At 47.0% G+C, this 22,472-nt stretch overlaps 1 protein-coding gene across 1 annotated transcript in view; it reads right to left on the bottom strand.

The window, feature by feature from the left end:
• Window positions 1–22,472, bottom strand: part of LOC119463371 (large neutral amino acids transporter small subunit 2-like) — a 127,228-nt gene that overhangs the window by 29,828 nt on the left and 74,928 nt on the right. Inside the window, exon 3 of the mRNA XM_037724192.2 lies at window positions 983–1,108. Coding sequence (XP_037580120.1) covers window positions 983–1,108 — 126 coding nt within the window. The remainder of the gene's footprint in view (window positions 1–982; window positions 1,109–22,472) is intronic.

Here is a 22,472-nt window from a genome sequence, read left to right as displayed (position 1 = left end):
GTAAAGACTTCGGACGCTGCTCGACGAGTGTCCCGTTCTGATCTCGTCGAAAACCTCCGAGCCGTCCCCAGAGGCACCGGCACAGTCACCAACGCCGCGCGCGTTCGGTGCGAACGCGGGCAAAACGCCAACGGCATCGACAACAGTTCTGCGCGTTGCTGGTGCTGCTGCATGTCTAAGTTTATACAGCTGATAAAACTACTATCCTTACTCCGTATAGCTCTCTACTAATTTGCTATCGCAATTGATGCTTCGCGTTTCGGGTGAAACTGCAACATTTTTCTTGTATTAAAGGAAATTGATGGATTAACTGAAATATTCATTGATTTGTTGATTTTTTTTCGTTGTGTGAGCTCGGCTGTATTGCATCATTGCACTTCTTCTTGAAAAGAGCCGTGTTTTATATGTAACACTGCGCGTTTGTAAAAATCATTGAGTTGTTTTATGCTTGTGCTAGCACCCTGTTCATTGAACTTATTCCAGCACATCATCATCATCATCATCATCAGCCTATATTAATGTCTACTGCAGGACGAAGGCCTCTCCCTGCGATCTCCAATTACCCCTGTCTTGCGCTAGCGTATTCCAATTTGCGCCTGCAAATTTCCTAACTTCATCATCCCATCTGGTTTTCTGCCGACCTCGACTGCGCTTCGCTTCTCTTGGTATCCATTCTGTAACCCTAATGGTCCACAGGTTATCCATCCTACGCATTACATGGCCTGCCCAGCTCCATTTCTTCCGCTTAATGTCAACTAGAATATCGGCTATCCCCGTTTGTTCTCTGATCCACACCGCTCTCTTCCTGTCTCTTAACGTTATTCCTAAGATTTTTCGTTCCAGCACATATATCATATCAAAATGAGATTTGAAACTATTAGCAGTGCTTTCCACTTTAGTAAGTATATTCTAGGCACTGTAATGCCGCGCCGCCATCTTTGTCATGTGATCGGCAACTGAATGCACGTGACCTTCGACTCACCGTAGCAGAGCTGCACAACTCCGGTGATGATGATTGTGGCCAGGGCAATCAGCTTGCCGTAGGTGAAGAAATCTTGCACACGCGTCGACCACTTGACGTCCCAGCAGTTGACGAAGGTCAGCAGTGCTGCGTGAGAAAAAAAAAAACGTTGCATTAATTGATTCATTCATCGAGTGATTGATTGAATGAAGCAATAACTGTAGCGAACACCAAACGGGTGAACATTAAAAAAGGGTGACCCCAGTCAACGTTTGTCGTAGCGTTCGTCCTGAGACCTTCGTTGCGTCCGTCATGTCAACGGTATACGGTTTTTGGTGTTAGACCGACTAGACCAAGAAAAGCTTTGGCTAAACCAATTGATTGATTGATTCATTCATTGATTGATTAATTGAGTGACTGATTGGTTGAACCACTGCTTTTATCTTATTTAATTCAGTCAGCGGTCATAATTGCAGCACAGACATTTTACGGTGAAGGGCACAACTGTCCATAATGGAACTTTGCTGCTGGTTGCAGCCGCCAGCATTACTCAGTCGCCACAACAAGAAAAATAAATATATACATAAAAAATCACACCATCTTCCCGTAGGGGAACCCTGAGTAGTATGCGAAGCAGCCATGGGGTCGACTCAAGGTAGTTTTATCAGCTGTATAAACTTGGACATGCAGCAGCACCAGCAACGCGCAGAACTGTTGTCGACGCCGTCGGCGTTTTGCCCGCGTTCGCACCGAACGTGCGCGGCGTTGGTGATTGTTGCCGTGCCTCTGGGGCGCCTACCGTCGCGCATCTAACCTAAGCTGCCTCACATTATCGCGCACGGAGTCGTAGGTGTTGGCATTCCTTGCGCAATCCGGGGAGGAGAGGAGCGTCGGAGAGGAGAGGAGGAATGCCGAAAGGAGAGATGAGACAAGGAGAGGAGGGGGAGGAGGATGCGCCTGCGCAGTGCGGGTGTGGACGCCGCACGGCGGATTCAGGGAGGGACATAGCCCCGAGCACAAGATGCTTCGCATCTAAAGTGTCTGCTCTGCGCTCTCTCCCAGAACGACCAAGCTACTGTAGTTGTCGCCGTTGTAATCGTGGTGTCACAGCCCGTATCGCGAAAGTCGGCGTTTAAACCTTCCAGGGGGGGGGGGGGGGGGGGGGGGGAGGCAGCGCGGTTGATACATGCGCACATGCATCACACGCGCGCACGGAGACACGAGTGAGTGTTTCGCAGGTCGCTGTCGTCACACCTAATCAGCCCTGAGAAGTGTGGGCCGGTTGACGTTGCTGCGTTTGCGCTGCTTGAAGCTTTTCCTCTTGCTTCATTACCCCAACCATCTGCGTGGGGCTCAACGAGCGACTGACTGTCAGCGCGTAACTTTGTGTCTGTCTTGTGCGTCAGTTTGTTGCGAATGTGTTTGTGTGTTAGTGAGCGCGCAGGTGTGTTTGTGTTGCGTGTGTGTTGCGTACGCGTTTGTGTGTGCTGTGCGTATATATTGTGTTCAGCCTAGACATTGATCTATTGAATGACTGAATGAATTACTGACTGATTACAAGCGTTATTCGTTGAAAAAAACTTCGATGCGGGCCAGCTAGGGAGCCTACATTCAAGCGCTGTTACAGCGTTTGCATGTAGACTCCCTAGGGCCAGCGTACTCGTAAGTTAGGGATCGAAGGTCTATCTAATGCTCAGATCTATTGGTTTATAATCCTGGTTTTCCATTTACATGTTTTTCCACTTCTTTTATTACTTTTCTTTTTGTATGGAAATGTCGCGCCACAAAGATGTTGTTGCCAATATACTTTCTCCGTTGTTAATGTTTATATGCTTTTGCTGTTCCTTATATTCGTGTCACGTTGGATTGAATAGCACTGTATGCTAAATTTCATTTTTGTATGTTCTAATGTCACTTATGTTACCTCGTAGCGAAGCCCCATCAGGCCGAATGGCCTTTAGCTTCGCTTCGTTTTTCTGTATGTGTCTACAGAAATAAATAAACCGCTCATTCATTCATTCTACTGCGTCGCTTACTAGGCCAAGATATACGCGAAATAAAGCTCGTGCCGAGGCAAAACGAGGTTTCCACGGGAATACGTACAGCTTAGCTGTGTGTACACTGTATCACGGAGCAAGAAAATAATCTTCCTCCGTGCCCTGTATGTACCGCTAAGTGCGTACATTGGACTGACACACTGGCAACGCAAACGGCGTCCCCTTTTCTCACACACACAATATGGAATACACCACCTCTCAGCCTTATAGACTGTGTTGCGTCTTTCGTTATTTCCCTCTAGCACCGCTTCAAAGGCCCCGTCGCTTTTTGCACCTGGTCCATCGACGAAGCAGGAGCTCGACGCCGTCTGCAACTCCGCCACGCAGAAGACGGTTTTCTGAAATAACTTTTGGCACAGATCCTCCACTGCGACCAGACGTGGAAAGAGCAGACGACGTCTGCCAGTGGCGGTGATGATGTGCGTCTGCTCGTCTGCTATACGCCTTCCTTCAGGTGTGTGGGCCTACCGCCTTCAACCTCCCCCCCTTCTAATCTCCCTGGCTGTCTCTTGTAGATGCGTTTATTCTTTCTCCTATACATCCTCCTAATCTCGGTGGATCCAAGGCGGCCACAACCATCCTCCTTTCTTTGTTTTGCCCCTCGAATCCACGCCTCACGGATCTCACGGCGCCCCGAAAGACTTTGGAGAGCGGGAAGGTCGACCTGTCGGGCGCGGCATCGTCTGCTACGGCGTCTCGCAGACAACGGCGAAGGCGGCGAGGCAACCCCCGTTCGTTTATTTCTTTCTTCTTTTGCTTTCTTGGCACGACAACAGCCAAGCCAAGCCAGCAGTGACCGAAGGGTTCGAAGCTGCAGCAAAGCCGTGGAACCGGCTTCTTCGAAAACGGCGCTGCGCTGTCGCTTTTGACAGCTGCCCACAATCCCACCGCATAATGAAGCATACGACTCGCGGTCTTATTGTATTGTATAAACATTTTCTTTTTTTTTTTCTGATAAGCAGACGACTTTTATGAGCAGACGAAGCAGACGCCTCAGCATGCAGAGCAGACGCCTGCTCAGGGACGAGGCGTCGGCCCTTACAGTCCGGGCAAAACAGTCCATCTGAATGGCGATTTTTTTTTTTTTCGTTCGCCTGGAGTGGCGCTTTGTGAGACCGGTTTACGGCTCCGGTCAAGCGTGGCTCGTCAGTGGTCAGCACGCCGAACGGCGGACCACGTGACTGGCTGCGCTTCGAGTGTGATTGAATGCCGGAGACCCTCAAATGAAGAAAATGATCGGACACGAGAGGACATAGGCGTTTGAACGTGGGCGTGCATGCAAAGCGCACGAGCGGAAACCAGTCCCGAATGGGTTATACAGGTGCAACGGCAAAAGAAACAAAATAATGAAAAGCAAAAAGTGCGCTGTCAGTTTGTGATGAGTCACGCCGTGGTCTGGCTGGCGGGTCGTGTACAAGCAACATGCGAACTGGCACGCGTACGAACGCTTCCTGGTCTGTAACATAACCCATATATATATATATATATATATATATATATATATATATATATATATATATAACTTAGTTATTTATTCATTTGCCTGTGGTGGCACCACACGTTTAACAGTATTCTGAGGTCATGTTTTGTAGTCTAAGTGGAACGTGCTGACCAAAGCTTCATATATATATGCATAAATAATCTAATTGCAGTTACTCCTAAAGAACCATACAACTATACTAATCAGCGATATTTAATTAGCAGGACAAATGTGCTTCATATGCCTTAATTAACACGCCCTTTCAGGTGAGTTTACTCAATGCCTCTTGGTGGGTTCAGCTACTTCGAAGTGCTGTGCAGTCCTTATGAGCAGTAAGTAACACGACCCTTCACGTGTGACAAGAGCGCATGCGCATTGCATGGCGTTCTAAAGTATAATAGTGCAAAGGCGATTGCCTCCTTTGAGTCAGTTCCTATTACAGCATCAGCATCAGCAGAAGCAACTCTATGCTCATTGATCTCTTGCTTGAACCTGACTTCGTCCTCACAAATTATCTGACAATATCTGAACCCATACATGCAATCGTTCAACTGTCCAAAAGCATCTGCTGAGTACATCGTCCAATATGTATCGATACATACCACCAGCGGCGACTAAAAGCGCGAGAAACTGCTGCCGTTATTCTTAAAATCCTGCCGTGCTTTGGCGCCAACAGTACATACTGAACAATGGTCAGCTATTCATAAAACTGAAGCGTCTCATAACCTGAACTTCAAAGATAGACACCTTTTATCGCCTTAAGAAAACTGTTATGCGAACAAAAAGCAAATACTTGAGGAACGCTAAACGAAACCGCAAAAACGTCATCAAGCCAAGATCATGGCGAGCTCAACTAAGGTCAATGTACACCCGTGAGGAATATCAGAGGTAACGCCCAATCGGTTTCCAAGCAACGATATTAAGCACTTTTAATCTGGTTCGGCACAGGCTCTACTAAGTAAGCGGAACCTACGTGCAAAAAGTTTCGCTTATTCAGTGGAACTTATGAGGAGCGTAGCGACGTGTTGGATCAAATTTGAGACCTCTGTATGTGTGACAAGCAGTTTCCAACTGAACATTTCGTTTCACGCTATGGTTTTATATCCGGCATATATGCCTAGTCACCATTACCGCTTCATTCTTTCAGACACAGCAAATTCGGTATGAGGCGTGACATAAATTTTTCTTTCGCCCTTATCATGCTTTTTTTTTAATTTGTCATTACGTCTTGCATTCAGCAGAGCTAACATTTATTTCTTAAATTTGTGAGCTTCGAATTTTGGTTGATAGTCTACCGCAGTTGATCATTTATTTTTTACACGTGAAGTTTGTTTTCGAATATTCTGATGGGGGGTTATGAAGTTATAATTTTACATGCAAAATTTGATGTAAATGTTATTTATTTTATTACGTTCTTGCTACTACGTACTGGAGGTACCGATCCAGTCTCTGCATGTATCCCATATTTCTGTATATGCCTATTTATTATTGCTATTGAAAGTAATAAATACTGAGAGCGACTGCAAATTACAGTGTTCCCCTAGGCCAATGATTCGCCGAAACTTCCCCCGCAAAGGCGTCGTGATCAAATGTAGAAATTAAAGTTGCTCCGATCAAGTCAAACTGACCAAGTTAACAATCCGAACAACGAACCTGTAACCGTACCGAAAACTCAACCTTCTAGATTTAGTATCCTGCACAGTGTCAATAATTCCATATTCCGTACTTGGTCAGTGACCTCAAGATACCTCCTTCATTTGGGGTCATGATCATCATGATCGCCAGCCCATCGTACGTCCACTGCAGGTCCAACGATCTCTAATTATACGTCTGTCTTGGGCCAGCTTATAGTTCACCCTGTACCAGCGAAATACCTTATTTAATCACACAACCTAGTGATTATCTGCCGTAATCGACTGCGTTTACCTCCTCCAGCGGACCACCGGTTATGAACTATAAGCATTACATGCCTTGTCAAACTGATCCGCTTCCCCTAATCTCATTGAGTTTTCGCTGTCAAATTCACCGCCGAATCACTTGATTTAGTTTATTCTCGTGGTATCGCGACAGCTTGTTGCCACAGACAGCTTTATCGATGCTCGATCGTATATGAAAATCTATGACCGCAACGCGTATCAACAGGAAATAGAGGATTCGCCTTACTGACTGACACCCTTAGAAGGCACCTAGACCGAGAAGACGCTGTCACGTGGGCGCGTAACGTTATACGTCACAGTGGGGGCTTCGTACGGCGCTAGCTGTCACCGGAAATCAAGCTCGGGTGTATTGCGTGTCTGTTCGCTACGACGGATACTGGCAGGGTCTGCCTCGCATTGCGGCATATCGGTTACCTGCCCATACACGGAGAGGTCAGCTCAAGGACTGCTGTCGACGCACGTACGTATTTGTATATACGGAGCTGGCGCTGACGTTCTGACGTCATTCCGATGCAGGACTGAGTGCTTTGGGTCCACGGCATGCTGCAACGAAGATTGGCGCACGCAGCAATATAGGTACTGCGCGGCTGTGCCACTGGGTCGGGTAACGAGATTGCGGCTTCGAAACGCACGTTGTCTTCGTAAAAAAAAAAAAAAAAAAAATTATTCGCAGACGAATGCCGATGTGAGCGAGGGATACATCAAAGGCAGCGAAGCTGTACGTAAGCGAGTTCTTACAACCTTCGGAAGTACCAAGCGCCCGCTTGCTGACTGTGTTAGTAACGATTCATCCCCGACGGCCTGGTTAGCGTGTAGTTCACTGTAGCCTGGCCATACGGCCAATTCGGGGTCCCAACGCAGGCTGCGTTTCTGGACCATGCCGTCAGAGGCAGCGAAGCTGTACGTAAGCGAGTTCTTAAAGCCTTCGGAAGTACTAAGCATCTGTTTGCTGACTGTTCTTAGGGACGATTCATCACCGACGGCCTGGTTAGGGTGTATGTAGTTCACTGTGATCTGGCCATGCAACCGCTACAGAGGCTGTGTTTCTGGACCAGGCAGTCAGCCCCTTTCACCGCTGCAGTCATACAAACATGTAGCTGTCTGACTTCCAAGGTGGAGCCGGTAAAACGCAACGTGAGAAACAAAAATCACGGACGACCTGGCTAAGATCAACATGCAATGAAATTGTTGTCTATTCGAGTGAGCTATACGCAGGGTAACTTTTACGTTATAACTGATGATAATTATGTTTAAAAGTGACAATGTGGGACTCCGACGCAGGTTGCGTTGCAAGCTGTTCTTTGAATAACATTTGGTACGACAACGGTCGTTAAGTTCTCTTAAGAGCAAGCGTTAGCTCGGGCCCAACTCCGATGCCGCCTTTTCAAATACATTTAAAACCCAGAAACGCTTTTCGGAGACAACCACTGGGCGTTGACTGCTGGAAGCGGAAATTTTATTTAAGGAATTTTATTTATATTTGAATTCTTTAACGCGATAGCGTTAAAGGGGGGGGGGGGGGGGCGTGTCGCAGAAAATGCGGCATCGACGTGCGATGTCAGTGTCCATGGCGGAGAAAATCATCCCCAACCACCCCGACCGCGCAGGCTCTCCACGTGGTGCAAGGTGTTGGTGAAAAACAATTGAATTTCTCAAAGTGAAATCCGTCAGAAAAATCGTACAGTACGACTTAACCACAACCTACAGACAAGGTGGCGTCGGATTGTAATTTGAATGTACGAGAAAACATAATTCTGTTACTTGGAAACTCAAACACAAACCACTTTTCCAGCATTTCTACCTGACCTACAGCTGCGAGCTCGGGTAGTTTACTTGCGAAAATGATATCCAGATGGCACTCGCATCCTCGGCAGGTCAAATTGTGACTTCACCTGCCTTATGCGTTTTGCACACGCGCGCGCGTCGGGCAATAGCAAACAATTAATAATATAATAAAAAAGGTGCTAGGGCCTTCACATTTTAATATAAGACCCTGGAAAACGTCTTTCCAGCAATGCATTTCTGTTTAAAATTGAAGCCGACTTTAGGGGATCGGTGTAAGCTTGGTCTTTGTAAGCTGGCTTTCCCACGTTCAGTGTTGCAGTGAATGAAGCCTACTTGCCGTATGCGAACGATGCGATGCGAACGGGTCCCGATAGCGCTATCGCGTTCTACTCTTAAAGGCGAAGCTTAAGCGTCCTCCAATTTTTTAGCAGCACTTTTCAAAAATTGGTAAGCTTGAAAAAAAATAAAAGCACGAATTTTACAAATTCGTAGCTCTGCACAGATATCGCAATTCTGTAAACTGCATTCCTTAGAGCATTCTATATGCGGACAAATTTGTGATATCACTTTATATCTTACATGAAAATCTTATATTTTTTACAAGGGTTTTGCAAGCGTCCTACTCATATATAAGTGTTCTATTTGAGAGCCATGTAGTATTATATAACGCCGGTTCCCAGTCAGACCAGAATCTGGACACATGTGCGCGTAAAGATTGAGCGGTGAAACTGGTGACACGAAATCGAAGCCTGTGCTATACTGTTTCCACCGCTCGATATATGCTATATAGGCTATGTGATATGGCGCTGCTCTCGACACGGGAAGTTTCAGCGCTGGTTGCCCATACGGTGCGATAGGATAAAATATTATAGACATTTGTGCAGCAATATCAAACCGTTCTTGCGGAAAAACGGGTTATCCGGTTATTCGATTCAACGGTTATTCGAATTTGAAAACCGGGTAACCGGAGTGATCTGTTATTCGGTCGGTTGGTCGGTTAATAGCATCCGGATATTCGGATAACCGGATATTTGTTCTCCTGTACTTCTGCCGAAATTACCTTTCTCTCTTGTATTCTTATATTTGTAGTTATTTTTGCAACCGCTCTTGCAAACCCGATATCCGCTGTGGTTAGCATCCTTACCTTTCCTTTTTTAAACACCAAATATTCGCGACCGAATATCCGGCTAACCGGTTACTTAAACCGGATATCCTGAATATCGGTTTCTTGAAATCCGGATAACCGGTTTTCGAGAGACCGGACTCACTTCCCTCCTCCGTTCAACCCGGACAGCCGGCGTGACGGATATCGGCAAGCACTAATAGACACCTTTCTTTGGAAATCGTTCCAGGACGTACTTCACCGGCTGCCGATTTCGATCGAGCGGCTCTCGAGGGCCGCGATACGGGCGCGCACGCGTTTAATGACCCAGCTATATATTGCTGTGAACATCTACATCGCAGCGATCGCGCGGCCAACAGTTATCACGGCCATATGTGGAATAAGCCCGTTCCGTGTAAGAGGCGACTTGCTACAATGTTTATTTCGCAGCTGCGACAAGTGCGCACGTTGCCCTATATCCATCGGCCAAGCATTGTCTCTCCTCATTTCGCGCGTTTAGCGGGCAGAAAGCAGTGAACGTACTACAATCGACTTTGACAGCGTCTTAAAAAAAACAACGGCCTGTCGGTCACTCGTCTCGGGAAGTTTCGGTCAGCGAACTAATCGAGCATAAAGCTTGCACTCAAATAGCAGAGCGAAAGACTGTGGAAACTTGAAGGCCGTGCAAAAGGATGAAAGCGGAGAAAGAAACGGAGACAAGCGTCCAGCTGTTTCACGACGAGCAACGCGTCTCGCAGCTGCCTCTTTCTTTTTTCCCCCTTTCTCTCTTTTTTTTTCTTTCTTTTTTTTTTTTTTTTTTTTGCAGACAGGCCGGAGCCCGAGCTCCACGTCGAGTGCCGCCAGCAGCTGCTGCGCCGGGCAGCGTGCACGTGTACGAATAGCTGAGTGCAGGGCACTTCAATGCTTGCTATAGAGTTAGTTAAATACGCACGACAGTTGGGAGAGCTGCATGCGTTCGCGTGATTCGTCAAGCGAACCGTGAATCACAGCGACAGTATAGGTCTGGCGGTGCCCCATCGAATCGCCGCCTCAGTATACGAGGCGGCGATACTATACCGTGTGTCCAAGCTTTAAGGTTAGCCAAACTGTTCAATGCAGGGGAAAAAAATATTTTGAAAGACACGGTGCAAGATAAAATTATGATACCTGCAATGTTCGGTCGTCATAGGTATATATGACGACAGCGTAACATAGGTAACAGCGTCGTCATAGGTATATATGTAAAAGTAGGCTTTAAAATTATATCTGGCACAGTGTTCTTTAAATACATACTTTTTCTTCCTTGAACAGCTAGCTAGAACAACCTGTACATATAGAGAGCTTATAGCTAAGGGGCGTAAACGGCTTGCGTGCCCAGGGACTTGAAGTCTACTTGGGATTTTCTGGGACCCAGGTGGGCTTACGGAAACGGAACCTAAGGTTCACTTCCGCCCACTAATGTAATGGTGCATTCGACGTGTCGTTTTAGAGCGTTCCATGGAGCGCTCTCGCGATGCGGATTGCACTCGGCTGGTTCACGTCCGCCTGGTTCATTCGGACGTTCATTTGGACGTTTGGCTGGGGTAGCCTTTCTATGACTCCATTCTCGAGAAGGCTCCGCGACGCTTCAAACCAAGCATGGAGCGGGGTAGGAGCCAGTCGAATGTACTATAAAAACTTCTACTCGGTTAGTCTGGATGCGGCGGGCGTAAGTTATGCATTGGAAGTGACCTTTACCACCCAACATATGAAAATAAAGTTTTTTTTCTCTCTCTCTCTTAAAAGTAGTATACTGAAATAATGTTTTCGGGTGTCTTTTCTTTTTTTTGCGTTAGATATGAAGGTCCCAGCCTTGTAAAGTATAGAAAAAATACTGGCATACGTCGGAGCGCCCTAAGCTATTTAATGTAATATTTGTTTCTGCTAACTACCATCACTTTTGGTACCCAAGAGTTGGTTCTGTTATGACATCATGATACGCTGGCTCGCTCTGATAGCTGCGGCCGCCAAATGCCGACCGCAAAAAGAAAAAAAAAAGAGAACAGTGAATCACTCTCGTTTTTTTATTATTTTGATAAGCACCGGTCATCACTGATCTACATAACGTGAGCAAATATTGCTCTGTCGTGTTGTCTCGGTAAAATCGATGACACCAGCGCCGGCATTTCAAGAGTAGCTTTACTATAATAAATGCAGCCTGTTCCACGAAGTGAAATCTGTTGAAACAGCGGAGATGTGGTCGTTCCTTCGGTCTAAAACGAAGACTAGCGCAGCGAAAAAAAAAAAACGTATGCGACAATCGCAGCCGATGGACGCCGCCCGCGCCGAACGGCTTCCATCGTGCGAAGAGCGCGCGGCGCAAAGCACCTGCTATTATACCCCGGCGCCTCTCCTCCTCCTCCCCGGCGCGCGTTCCGATTGGTCGGCTCCTCTCCTCCCGGCGAGTGGGTCACGTGACCTCTCCGGCTCTGCTCCTGCGTGACGGCGCCGTCATCGACGGCGCACGCTCGACTAAGAACAGCTCCGCTGTTTAAAAAATGGATTCTGAGTTCTTCCGTGCGGAAACGATCACGAGGCACGCCGTAATGGATGGCCCCGGTTTAATTAGGTTACTTAACGTGCACGTAATGCACGGTAAACGAGCGTTCTTTTTTTTTCTTGCATTGCAACACCATGCGGCCGCCAAGGCCCGGCTCGCAAACGCCCAGCAACGCAACGGCCACGGAGTTACCACGACGTGTTGCTTAACTATCAAATTAAAATGTCTTATAAGTGTTCCCCATCCTTTACAGCTGCTAAGGATAGGATAGGAATAAACTTTATTTGTCCGGCGGTTATGGCTGTTGGTGCCCGGGGCTAGGCTGCCAGGGGTCCATCGCCGGAGACGCCTGGCAGCTTCTAAGTCTCATTATTGTACGTGCATTTTTACTACTTCGAAGTTACGTCAGTGTGTGTGCATGTATGTGCATGTATGTGTATGTATGTGTGTGTGTGAGCGTTTAAATCTCCACACACCACTATAGTACATACCACCATGCGCGACTGAGCGATGCGTCTCAAATATTTATGTCTGTATCGGCGTTGATTACGCAACTGTGTCGCGACGCGCGCCACTTTGCTGTCTTTAGTATACTGTCGTATTTCTCTCTCTCTCTCTCTCCTCTCTGCAGCTGCAGCGTTTTACTGCCTCAGTGTCGCGGCGGCTGGGATTCGCAATCTGTCTCCCCTGCAGTCGCAGACCGCCATGCGTGTGTATTTTGCGGCGACCGCGCTCTGTCTACGAAGTTACGTGCAGTGAAGCGGAGTCATATATATAGAGTTTTTCCGTAAACGTATCAGCGTTTGCTAAATGCCGGGTTATCAGAGAGGTGTACGGCAGCAACAATGCTGGTAGCGACGCAGAGCGTAACCAGAGAGCACACAGAGCTAATAATGCATTGACTTGGCATGTTCGGGATATATGCTGGTGCGACGCGTCGGTAGCGACGTAATCGTTAACTTGCCAGTCTTTTCACCATTTTCCTTCGACGAAAACACTCACGCAGAAGCAAAAATGTTTCTGACGCGTTGTAGTTGGACAAAGTGTCACTAGATGGCCCTACAGTTTTGCTATTTATAGGGTGCCTCGATGCCCTCCATGCACCCCAGCCGGCGGGGGAGTGGGACATCGAGGCACCCTATACCTACTTTGCTACTCTAGGTAGGTAGGACCAATGGGTAGGACATTAGGCATAATAAGAACAAGAGATTGGTGGTGCAGCCCACTGACCCGTTTCAAAGGGGACTCTCATAGCATCCATCTTTCCGGAGGCTCCCCATCGACGTCTCATGGTCCCGTAAGATGCTTCGGAACGTTAAAACCTACAATTTTCAAACACGTAGGGAAAATTACAGCCACAGAATGGTAAAGTCCGATGACTCAGGACAAGAGTTAACCGGAGATCACTGGAAGGTGCATTCTTACTGCAGTTCGATATGGTGATGACGATGACGATTATTATAGCGCAGCATAAAGACACAATGCCAGTGTTTGGCATTCGAGTGCTACAGGAGAAGGTCTCACTTAACAGCTGGTGTACAAAGGAATGATGAAAAATGAGGAAGACCAGTAGCGTTAAGAAATAGTGCGACCAACACAGGTTCAAATATTTTCATACGAGATATGCACGCATCGAGGTGACGGTGGCGGTGGTGGTTAAACTTTTTCAACGGCGGGTTTTATTCTGGACACATCTAAATTGCTCCATATTGTCGAAGCCGCCGTCTTCGCAGCTCTGGCTTCTCTGATCAGCTCAAAAAAAAATGAACTCGTTTTGAGCCGATTGGATAAAAATCAAATTCGACAACACGACGGAATTTGAAAATGTCAAAGACAGGCAACCCGGGGTGCGGGATTATCCGGTCCTTATGTCGGTTGAACTATGTGTGCCTTACGCTTGAAAAATGAAAGTTCCGATATCTATCGGACGACGCGACCTATAGAGTCAAGTAATTTAGCGCAGACCTATAGATGTCGGGCGGACGCGCAGATGCTCACGAAGCGACGCGTTTATCTCTTCGCTAAAACAGCGGGGTGGACGCGCCAGCGGCAGCCCTCAAAAGCAATGGCAGTAGCGCTGTGTATCATGCGTCCACAGTGCGCCGTCAATGGCGGTAGCTCGCAGATAAACGCAATCTCGGACGTTTCACGCAAGGCTGGAGAAAAAAAGAGAGATATAGAGAGAGACATCGTTTTGACTCGGGAAAGCCAGCCGTGCATTGCAGCTATCTCGCCTTGCAGAGACGCACCACATGGCCCTGTTTATCGGCAAAGCCGGGTCAGAAAGTTCCGGGCATCTACCTCCTCCGGCGCGGGAAACACGTAGACCATGTAATCCGGATAGCGGTGATCGCTCCAATCCCGTCGCCTTCATATCAATTCTTGTATAGCTCACTGACCAATGAGGAGTGTATTTATGTTTTCTATTCAATTTTACTTGGTAATAGTGAGTTAAACTTACTGTTTTGACTTTTTTCGTAGAATCTCTTGTGTGAAGCTACGACGTCGTATGTGCCTCAGAGATGTGCGATCGGCTGGCGTTTTACTTGCGATAGTAGGTTATATACACTTAATGTTTGTACTGATTCGCGCCATATTGTCTGAAGATTCGTGTATGTCAGGTGTTTATTCAAGCAAAAAAAAAAAAAAAAAAACGGAAACGAGCGAGAAAGGCGCAAAGGTGAGCACTGGGAACTCCGAGACAACAGCCATCATTGTACTCAGTGCGTGCTAGGTGGCGCCACAGTACTTACACCGCAGCAAACACACGGCCTTCAAGATCCAAGGCGAGTAGTATCCGCACGCTGCTAGTGCAATAACAGACTGCAAGTTCGTCGACGTGCAACTGCATGGAGTGGTGGTTTGTGAGCCAAGAGCACGTGCTCAAAGTGCAAGATAGACCCGAATTTGTCATCGGAAATCACTTGCAGTTGACGCTTTATGCGGGCAAAATTTCTTGAATTATTACTACTTCCCGGCGACCAACTGTTGAAGCCACCACCCCCACGGATCCATTTCGGCCCTGTCTGTTGTTGCCTCAAATCCCGCACTCGGTAATTGATCTGTCGAAATGCTTTCGGGATGTTCAGTACACGCAAGTTCATTCTGGGTGTACTGTACAGTGCAAACTGCATGTCTCTAGGAAAATGCACGAAACTGCACGCACCAGATCTAAAGCTTAGGTATTTGGTAAATAGGAGCAGACGACAATGCTGACACTATTCTTAGCCTTTCGCCGTTTTGAGCGACAGTGTTTGCCAGATAACTTTTGGAAGTGGGTCCGCGTCTAAAAACATTGTCCCGGCGAGAGGATTCAGCTAGCAGAGTTTGTCAACATTCTGTTTTCAGTCGCAACTGTGTAATCCCAGCCATTGCTACGGGAACCCTTCGTTCGCGCGTAGGCTAGCCGGAAGGCTTCGAAACCCTCGAAGCAAATTCATCTTCAAAAGAAACCTCTCGACGAAAAGCGAGGGAGACGGGACGTGAATAACCTCGCGACTAAGGTGTTTACTAGTGTTTACGCACGCCCGCGTAGTGGCCGCGCCTCACGATAGTGCAGGGTCCGGTCAAGTTTTGCACCGGAGCGTCGGAGCAGGCGGAGCCAATCAGAGAGAGCGAGTCAGCGGCCGGAACGCACGCGTGGCGCGAAACACGCGACATTTTTCTGCCTCGGCGTCTCCGGAGCACTCGACCTTGCCCGATTATGCCGCCACACGGCCGCGCGGTGCGAGATACCGCCATTTCTCGAATATAAGCCAGCCGCGAATAAAATTAAGTGGCGATTTAGCGGTATATGCAAGAGAGAAATGCGATAGCATTGCGTCGCACCCATTTGAGAAACCAGATCCATGATTGCAACCGTGTTCACCATGATGTTCTTCAGGAGCTGAATAGACACACACACACGCATGTATATATATATATATATATATATATATATATATATATATATATGTGTGTGTGTGTGTGTGTGTGTGTGTGTGTGTGTGTGTGTGTGTGTGTGTGTGTGTGTGTGTGTGTGTGTGTGTGTGTGTGTGTGTGTGTGTGTGTGTGTGTGTGTGTGTGTACGTTTTTCCACTTTGACACTCCTGCTGCTAACGCATTCATATACACGGCCACGACACCCGCGCCTCTGAGGCACGAGAGAGCCTGAATGAAGGGAGCTGACAAGTTTCAACTTAACAGTCACATGCGCAAGCAGCGACAACATTGGTTATGCCAAATGGGCTTGCGATACACTCTCTGTCTTTATCCCGGTCTCATTTCGTGCCTCGAGAGACGCCGTTGAAAACAGGTGGTGGTAGTGGTGGTACCACGGTGGTTAGTAGCAGTAGTCGAAATAGTGTAGTAGTAGTAGTAGTAGTAGTAGTAGTAGTAGTAGTAGTAGTAGTAGTAGTAGTAGTAGTAGTAGTAGTAGTAGTAGTAGTAGTAGTAGTAGTAGTAGTAGTAGTAGTAGCAGTAGTAGTAGTAGTAGTAGTAGTAGTAGTAGTAGTAGTAGTAGTAGTAGTAGTAGTAGTAGTAGTAGAAATAGTACAGTAATAGCAGCACAGCCACCGCCGCCAACCGAAGTAGTAGCAGTAGCAGCTGCTGCTGTAGTAGCTATAGTATATACCATCAGCAGAAGTAGTAGTAGCTGTATTGTTATAGTAGTATAGTAGCAGTAGTAGTACCATACCATGTAATAAATAAAAAGTCAGGCGTTTTCACAGCTTCAAAGGAAAGTACTCAGCACTGCAGCAGCTGATGAGCTGGATTGAAGCCCACACCCGTTGCGTGCTCCACCTAGCACACCCCGTCTTCAAGACCCCACTACGTATCTCTAGGCCTCTTTGAATGACTTTGATGGCACCTCACGTGTTCACCCTCATTATTTGGGTAGCTAATGGTACTGCGTGTGCGAACAACGAAAAAAAAAGGCGTCAAAATGAAGCCTGCATGGAAACAAAAAAGACGCACTAAGTTAGCGTATAGAGCTACGTACGGACCACTAGTAATGCGTAATTGGCGAGAAAAAGGGCGAAATGAAACCCAGATGCGCTAGTTCAAACTGCAGCGTCTAAAACCGGAACCGGAAGTGTGACGTACTTCCGTTTCCGAGCTGAGTCGAACTGATCCCGAAGATAGCGAACATGGGCCAATCCCGAAGGTAGTGCAGTCTCAAAAAAAAATTAGCGCCGATTTATCGGTAAGTGCGAGAGAAATGTGTCAACATTACACTGCACCTTTTTGACGTCCCGGATCCATGATTTAAACCGCGTTCACCATATTGCAAAGCGTTGTTTAGGAGCTCACTGTACACACGTCCTGCCTTCTCGAGGAGCGAAGTGCAAGTGCTACTGACAGTAGTAGTGCAAGTTCAACTGACAGTGGTAGTGCAAGTCCAACTGCAGCAGACCATCGTCAGTGGCCCTATATATATATATATATATATATATATATATATATATATATATATATATATATATATATATACCTCTACCACATGACCGGCTTCTCACACTTCACATACATACTCATTTTCTTCTTTGACACTTTCTAATGCTAACGCATTGAAAGAAATAAAATATAAAGGTTATGTAAATTCGAGGACGAGTAAAGGGCTCTATGCAAGAGTAAGCCACGTGGTTCACTAATGCGTCCCAGAAGACATTGTCTTTCTTCAATGCCAACCGCTGTTGAGACGCGCCTTTCTATGTCAGATTTACAGATAACTCATGGCACTTCCGGTACACTGAAATGACGCCAGAACGAAATACACTGCGACGACACCTACTCAAATTTCCGGCACCAGCCGGAAGTGACGTCATAGATCATGGCAGCCTCTCTACTTAAGCTGTAGTTCAGCGTCCACCGACAGAGGAGTATTACACTGCATTCTACAGAGTAAACTTAAACCCACTTCGCAAGCTTTCAAGAACTTTTCCCTCACAAGAACTGCTCGAGTACGCCTAGCATACCGCCAAAATACCGTGGAATTGGTGGCATGGCATCGCAGTGACGTCACCGGCCACACGGCTTGAGCACGGAATTTAAGAAAGAATAAGAAAGTTCATTCGCATTCACATTCTGCACCAATATTAATTATTTTTCTTTCGCAACAGAAGCGAAAACACAGTTTCATACAAAACTCTATCAGTCTAAAGTTCTAGCCGGTATTTTTTTTTTTTTTTGCAGTTCCTTGAGTCTTAGGTCCCGTCGCGTACACTTCTTGTGACCCCATCTTCAACGAGTTCCCGCTGCTTTGACAGTGACAAGGTCAGCAGGAGCTCGCGCGATTTCCTTGGGTGGGTAGCACTCAAGGCCCGTAAGCATTTAATTCGGAAGCATCGACCGAAACCATTCAATTCACTCACATAGAGGCCCGCGAACGTTACCGAAGCCTGCCCTTCGTTCGGAAGTATGCCGGATCATCTATCTGTTCTCGTTGACGAGTCCGGTAAGGCATCAACTTTCTTCTGACGTCACCCCGTTAGAAAGGTGATCATTCTCCGGCCCGAAGAGATATCACTCGAACGCCGCGTCATGCTGCAAACGCTCCGACGCCGCTGCGTTCGAGTGACATCTTTTCGCACCGGAGAGTGATCACGTGTCTGACGGCGTGACGTCAGAAGAACGGTGACGCCTTACCGGACTCGTCAACGAGAACAGACATCATGCTTCTTTGCCCTTGACGGTTGACTTCGGGCGTTTGTGCACCTATACAGTTGCGAAAATGTGTGCGCAATTACAACACCATTTTAAGGTTCAGAAACAAGCGCTATAGCAACAGTCCAGCGACGTGTCCTTGGAAAGGTATGCGTAGGCTTGGAAATTGTTAACCCCATGCTGGGCAGAAAACGCGCGACGCACGAAGACGGCATTGACCGATCGACGAAAACGAGAGTGGTAACAATAACCCTTCGGTCGGTTGCCGCCGGGGACGTTAACGAGACATTGCAAGCGCTGACAGCCGTTGCTGGCTTGTTTCAGCAGTGTTGCCATATTTCTTTTCCCCTCCAATTTCCCGGCAACTTTGCTGACAGCGCATCCTACACGTCGACGAGCCTCAGTTTCGTCATCCTCACCTTCCTCGCGTCAGAGGCGGCAAGGACCGCAGGCCGTCCAGGTACGATACCGCATGACACATAATACGCTACTATATGCACGTGGAAATATAGTTTTAAAAGAATGTCATTTACCACTCAAAAAATGATTTAGTACTGCTCTTTGGCGGCGCAAATATTCTGCTTGGGTATAACACTGACAGAAATTCGCTGATCACTCGATCCGTGACCTACAAGATCGGACGGAGACAGCGCGCGCACCGCCCAAACTGGGAGGCCATGATCGCTGGTATGTGTGGTGTGAATGAGTGACGCTCCAGGCCATGCATGAGCTGCAGACAGACGTGCTGACGGAATCACACTTGTCTATAGAGTTAGTCTATAGAGAGGCTGGCTGGGGGACTGCGCCAACGCCCGCAGCTGCTGCATCGCCGTGGGTTTCACATGTTTATCTTTAGCCCAGGGACCCAGCCTCCGGCATGACCATGCGTGGTCTCATTGCGGCGTCGGCCTGTGTTTTGCAGCGAAGCTGTCTATGGCTAGAGTTCTATGCATTTTTCGTGTCCGTCAACAGGTGTGCCTGCGCAAAAACTCAGCTCCCGAATTTCATGCAAACTCGCTTCATTCTGCGCAAAACTTATACGTCTCATCACTTGGATGTGCATTTTCAGTAGATTATTTATCAATAGACACCATTTTCAAAATCAGTAGACTCTCACGTAGATAGTAAGGGTTTCTCAAAGATTTGCCGCTGTGCGACCAGCGTCGGCCATGTGTACGCTCGCACCACCCTCCATTTGTCGTCGTTCCAAGCGCTTGCGTGCCGGGTGGCGGTCCCGTCACGCGTGTCTAGTTTCCTGCGGCTCCCCGAGGTGGCGGTAGTCTTCCGCGCGAATGTATGCCGCCGATCAAGACCGCCGATCAAAGCAAAAGCGTATGTGCGTGTGTCTTTCTTCGGGATGACCGCCGTCGCCGCTCAAGAGGAATGAAATTTGCTCATACCTTTGGTCTAAATTCTGCGTCACCTCTATGTCGTGTGCTTCACTGGTAATCCACCTTCACGGCAGTGGAATGGCACGTGTTTTTTTTTTTTTCTTTGTCTTTTATTGCGAAAAATGGCGGCCAACTTGGCCGCCTGACCATTCTCAGAGTGATTCCATCTGTACGAGAGTCATTGACTCCGGCAACCTGACGCCGCCGTATGCGCTAGATTCCTCGGTGTCCGTTATGACCGTAACGCTCGAAAGGAGACCGACCGTGGATCGCGCTTATCGCGAGCTCACGAGGTGTAAGATTACCAAGCGCGACTCCACCTACGACTAGACGCAGAAGAAGCGGCCGTCGTTATCAGCTCAATCTAATTCATTTTACGTTTTGTCAGGCGGGCGCCACCGCCGAGCGTTTATCTCGGGCGTGAAACTGAGCAGACGCCGACTGCCGCACATTCGAAACTTCTGTCACGTCTCATTATACTGGGAGCATGGCCTCAGAGATTGCGAGCGCTCCGCGCAAATCTCGAAGTACATGCTGGGTGTTTCAAAGTTCTTCAGTCAGTGCTACAAAACGTCGGGTCTCCAACGGAAATCGGAGTGAACGCTGCCTCTAAGCGATTACCATGGAGACAGCAAGTCCACTAAATTAATTTGTACATTCTTATGAACTAAATGTTTGAGTGTTGATGTCACGGTATTGATGAACTCAGTATTGAGTGTTTGATATCAAGACTACTTGAACAATGACATTCGTGTATGACGCGTACAACAGTGTTTCTTTATTGTACTTACCGCGGGTGCTTAAAAACTGTCTTTCTCTAATTTACATTTGCGTTTTATTTTTGTAAACATAGTTCGTGTGTTTGTGGTATGTCTGCTTATGAGAAAATGAGTAAGTTGAATTTCTTAACTGTTATGGGGCAGCCGGCTTTAATGTCACGCTAACCTTCGCGTTCTTATGCAGTTTTTAAACAACTACCACAACGAAATCCGTCCAAAGAAATTCAGCTACAATGGAAATTATGGGTAATACAGGAATTTGTCTAATATCGTGCTTGTGGCAATAGATGTTGTTGTGGCGTCACCTCTACATCTTATCTTTGTAAATTTCCTCGTAATTCTACATTTCTTTAACACAACAAGGCAATACGACACATGAGCTGTGCTTGCTACTGTTTTTAATACACTTGTGGACACCATTTGTGTTATATAGAGATGTGTAAAAACACAAGAATAAAACATACTTAGATTTCACTGAAAATGAAAAAAAAAAACCGACAAGCAGGTAACAGGAGATCACAAAGTGCCGTACGCACCAACGGACAAGTCAACCTAACTACTAGTAAGCGTGAAAAACCAAAAGAAACCATACATTCTCACAGTCGGGCAATTGTCAAAAGACACCATCATCCACGCTAGCAAGAATAGAAACTACCTTCTCTGCAGCTGAAGCATAATGAAGGCATGCTAGCACGACCATTGTGTAAACTCAGATCACGGCTGTTTTCGGGATCTCGCGAGTCGTTTGATAGCTGCACCTGGCGATTACGCTGATTTGATCAGACGATCAAACTTGTGCTGGCCTCCGCGCTCTTTGCAGGAAATTGCTAGGAATCCTGACGAACCATTTTTACATTGTTACGTATTATGCTACCGCAGCCCGCCATGCAGGCATCTGCCTGCTTGCCCCTCATAATTTTTGCAACGGGTCAGCGGGCCTTCATAAGTGACCACAGTTGCACAGGGAACTTATTCCTGTGATTTACTTGGTAAGATCAATTGCAGACGCGTCAAGCTGTTCAAGGACAGCTTTTTTCCTACAGTCCCCCATCTGTAAATGTACTGGATGGCAAATAAGCAATTTCAATTCAATTTCAGTTCAAGAGATGTGGAAGTCTCGATCAAGACTTCATCAAGGACTCGATCGCAACTATCACAGACTCTATCAAGTTGATCAAACGACTCGCTAAATCGTGGATACAACTGGATCATGACCACAATTGAACAGGGACCGAACTAATTCCTGTGGTTTACTTGGCAAGTTGTCAAAGTCTCGGTCAAAGACACGATCAAAGGCACCATCAAGTTGATCAATCAACTCGCGAAATCACGGAGAGGACCAAGATTGTCAGTTAAAGCAATGGCTGCGCTAGGCATGCCTTCATTATACTTTAATCTGAGAAGGATCTTTCCTATCTTGCTAGCGTAAGATAATGTCTTTTGACGATGACGAGACTGCATTTTGCTTGTTTCTGTTGGTTTTTCAGACTACTTACGATTTCTTTTATCCTTTTCGTTTGTGCATATAACACCGGTGATCTCATGCTAACTGCTTTTTCATTCCTCTGTTTTGGTATTTTTGCTTTTAATTCTAGCTGAAATCTAAGTGTACGATATATTTTTTCTGTCTTTCTTTCAACCATCTGTGCATAAATTTTGTGCACACGTGTATTAAAGGTCATTTGGAAGCACAATCCATGTGTCTTGTCCCTTCCTGCTTCGTACCGACATACATTCGAAATGCAGAACCAACTCGTTCAAACAATTCCGCCTTGCTGAGTCAACGCGAAGCTGAA

Source organism: Dermacentor silvarum, chromosome 9 (assembly GCF_013339745.2).
Source record: "Dermacentor silvarum isolate Dsil-2018 chromosome 9, BIME_Dsil_1.4, whole genome shotgun sequence".
Taxonomy (NCBI): Eukaryota; Metazoa; Arthropoda; class Arachnida; order Ixodida; family Ixodidae; genus Dermacentor; species Dermacentor silvarum.
Note: the sequence above shows the minus strand (reverse complement) of the source record. Positions and strands in the feature narration are given on the sequence as shown.